Raw genomic sequence first — 3,302 nt, 5'->3', positions numbered from 1 at the left:
CTCGTGATATGTGGGAGACAAAGCTTTCTACCCCTTAAAATTTTAGCCTCAGACACTCACAGGGGAAGTTCTACCCTGTCCTAAAGGGTCGCCATGAGTTGGCATCGACTCATGGCAGTGAGTTTGCTTTTGTTTTTGAAGAGCACACTGGAAAAAGTCCCGATTTACTTATAAAAAAAGAAAAACCAATCATTGAAAGCCCCACAGAACACAAATCTACTCTGACACACTTGGGTTTGCAAGGATTTAAAATCGACTTGATGGTAATTGTTTTTTTCCTTTTTCTTGCATACGTAGATTGTCATCACTGCTCGCTTGGGGTCATTTGGCTCTCAATTCAGGTAACAGAGCACCAATGTGGAATTTGAGGAACCTTGGCGGCATGGCACTTAAACACTCTGCTGCGGAACAAAAGATTACCCATCAGGAACTTTGTGGGAGAACGATGTATCAGTCTGCTGCTGCAAATACTACAGTCTTATAAACCCGATGGGACAGTTTTACTCTGTCCTTTAGGGTAGTGATCAGTTGGAATCAACTTGAGAGTGTCTTCATGTAGTATATTATAAGGAAATGGTGAAATAAAAATGGAGAGGTCTTTTATAACTAAATTTTCTCTCATTAGTCCTTTAGTTCTTTGTGATAGATGCAAACCTTTTTAACAAGTCTTTAAAAGCTTGAACCACTTGCTTGTTCCGCAGAGTATAAATGAAAGGATTCATTACCGGGGCAACCGAGGTCGTAAGCACAGATACCACCTTATTAATAGCTACCCCTTCTTTTGCCGATGGTTTAACGTAGATGAATATGCAGCTTCCATAAGTGATAGAGACCACAATGATATGGGAAGAGCAAGTAGAAAAAGCCTTTTTCCGTTGCTGGACAGAAGGGAATCTGAGAATAGTTTTGATGATGTACGTGTAGGACATAATCACACATACCAAGGTGAAAAGGAGGGTCAACACAGCCAGAACCAAGACGAACCGCTCTAAAAACTCTGTGTCGGAGCAGGTGATCTTCAGAATGGGAGCAGCATCACAGCCAAAGTGGTCGATGACATTGGAGTCACAAAACTCTAGATTGAAACCCATGCCAAATGGAGGGATCACAATGATGAGGGAAATCAAGTAACAACCAATCAGAAGCCGCAGGCAGACACTGTTGTTCATGATGGTTGTGTAGTGCAGGGGCTTGCAGATGGCTACATAGCGGTCATAGGACATGGCAGTCAGAAGAAAAAACTCAGTTGCCCCCAGGAGAACAACGAAAAACAATTGAGTGGCACATGCATTATATGTAACAGTATTGTCCCCAGATGCCATTGTGTAGAGGAATCTGGGAATGCAGACAGTTGTAAAAGAGAATTCTAAGATTGAAAAATTCCGGAGGAAAAAATACATAGGTGTTTTAAGGTGGGAATCCACCAAGGTCAGAAGGATGATGGTCAGATTTCCCACAACACTCAATACATAGGTTAGGAACAAGAAGACGAAAAGCAGAATCTTTAGAGTTGGGTCATCTGTTAGTCCCACCAAGATGAATGTTGTTATTGCTGTATAATTTTTCATTACTGACTCCTGACTATGGTCTGGTCTGTGTGCAGAAATAAGAGAAATCAGATGTGAGAATGGAAATACCAATATGAGTTCCAACAGTGGGTGGTGTGAAAATGGTAACTAAGAATTTATTTTATGTTTCCGTTTGGCACCTATTAGTCCATAATGTTCCTGAAGTAGTAGATAACTAGCAGTTAGTTGGAAATGCTATTTAATTACCACTGCTGAGCATTATACTGTAGCCCATCAGAAGGGTGATTAAATTTTTTATTACAATATTGATGTAATATTAACTTAATGATAGAGAGATTCTTAGTTTAACAGTCCCATAGAAATGAAGTTATTTAATACAATCATATCACCTGTGAACAAAGATGGTTTTATTTTTTCTACCTAAGCTGGTTTACCTTTTATTTCTTTATCTTATTTAATTGCATTAACTTTGATTAACATAGTTTTACATAGGCTGTGTCAATGGACTGAAAAACAGTGGGTAAAATATATGCAAGATTTGAATGTCTTGGTTCCTCGTAAGGTAAACACAGCGGACTCTAGTTTAAGTTGTGAAGTTATGTGATTCTGTTCTCACCTCGGCTTCCTCTGAGTGTCCGGTTTGCAGACAAGCTTGTAACCATGTCCACCACCCAGGAGTTTGACTGACACCTGCCCACAAGTATGCTCTGAACTTTTTGCTCCCATAAAAATGAGGCTTTGGGGCCCACTGGTGGCATACTGGGGACAAGTTGGGCCACGAACCCCAAGGCCAGCACTTTGCAAACACCAGACTGTCCTTGTGAAGAAGACGAGGCTTCCTACTTCCATAAAGATTCGCTGCCTCAGAAACCCACAGGGGCTACATTGTCCTATAGGATCTCTGTGAGTCTGCATGCTGGTGGGGTGAGGTATTTCCTGGTCTTTGAAATAAAAACAATAGTCATATATTCTTCACGTGTTCTTATGAAGAATAAAAATCTATTTCCTTTCAAGCATTTAGGCTCATACCTGGCACTGCATAAACAATAAAGGCATTTTATTCAATTATCCTATTTCTTCTTCTGGGATCAGAGTTTGTTGCTGCCCCTCTCTCTGTGAATGGAGGTCTCATGGCCATTCTCTTCCCTTGATCCTACATTTGTGAATCCTGTATTATGCTTTTATACATATTTAAAGTTTTCCACTACCCTCAAAGTTAAATATAAAATTATAAGTTCTAAAATTATAAAATTATTAAGTTCTAAAGATGTAATGTTTTGTTGATGGATCTGCCATCATTCATACACAGGCAGTCTCAGGTTTCCAAGAAGATCCTCTCCTCGTGGTGTCTTTAAGTCTTTAAGGGGAATTTGTAGGTGAATTAGAACAAGTAAATATGGTTCTCATTTAGCTTACTTGATGTGAAAAACGACACAAAGTTTTTTGTAATGAGTTAAGGGCTGCACACACATCCAGTGAAAAGAAGAATTTGTTATGAGCGAGGGTTTTTAATTTTTTTAGTTGTTTCAAAGTGAAGACACTTGTGTAATATTAAAGAACAGGTAGCAGTTGTACATAATTGAAGTTTGTCACCTGAACACTGTTATTCAAGGACATATCATACCAGTCGCTTATGTTTTTACAGAATCTTTTCTATTTAAAATCTTTTTCTTTTGTAGCTTATTATGTGGTTACCTGTCCAAATATCTTAATTCAAACATGGCTCTTTGGGACACTCCATTTCCGTTTACATAGTAAGTGCCGCCTTCGTAT

The 3,302-nt window shown here is 39.1% G+C and overlaps 1 protein-coding gene across 1 annotated transcript; it reads right to left on the bottom strand.

The window, feature by feature from the left end:
* Positions 1 to 629: 629 nt before the first annotated feature.
* LOC142450898 (olfactory receptor 6C2-like) lies at positions 630 to 1,574 on the bottom strand. The gene has a single exon (XM_075552835.1). The coding sequence runs from the start codon at positions 1,566 to 1,568 to the stop codon at positions 630 to 632; it is 939 nt and encodes a 312-aa protein (XP_075408950.1). The 5' UTR covers positions 1,569 to 1,574.
* Between the last annotated feature and the right edge of the window lie 1,728 nt (positions 1,575 to 3,302).

This window comes from Tenrec ecaudatus, chromosome 6, assembly GCF_050624435.1.
Source record: "Tenrec ecaudatus isolate mTenEca1 chromosome 6, mTenEca1.hap1, whole genome shotgun sequence".
NCBI lineage: Eukaryota > Metazoa > Chordata > Mammalia > Afrosoricida > Tenrecidae > Tenrec > Tenrec ecaudatus.
Note: the sequence above shows the minus strand (reverse complement) of the source record. Positions and strands in the feature narration are given on the sequence as shown.

Excerpts from the sequence above, each read along its gene's own strand:
- LOC142450898 (XM_075552835.1), bottom strand. The coding sequence starts at position 1,568 with ATGAAAAATTATACAGCAATAACAACATTCATCTTGGTGGGACTAACA.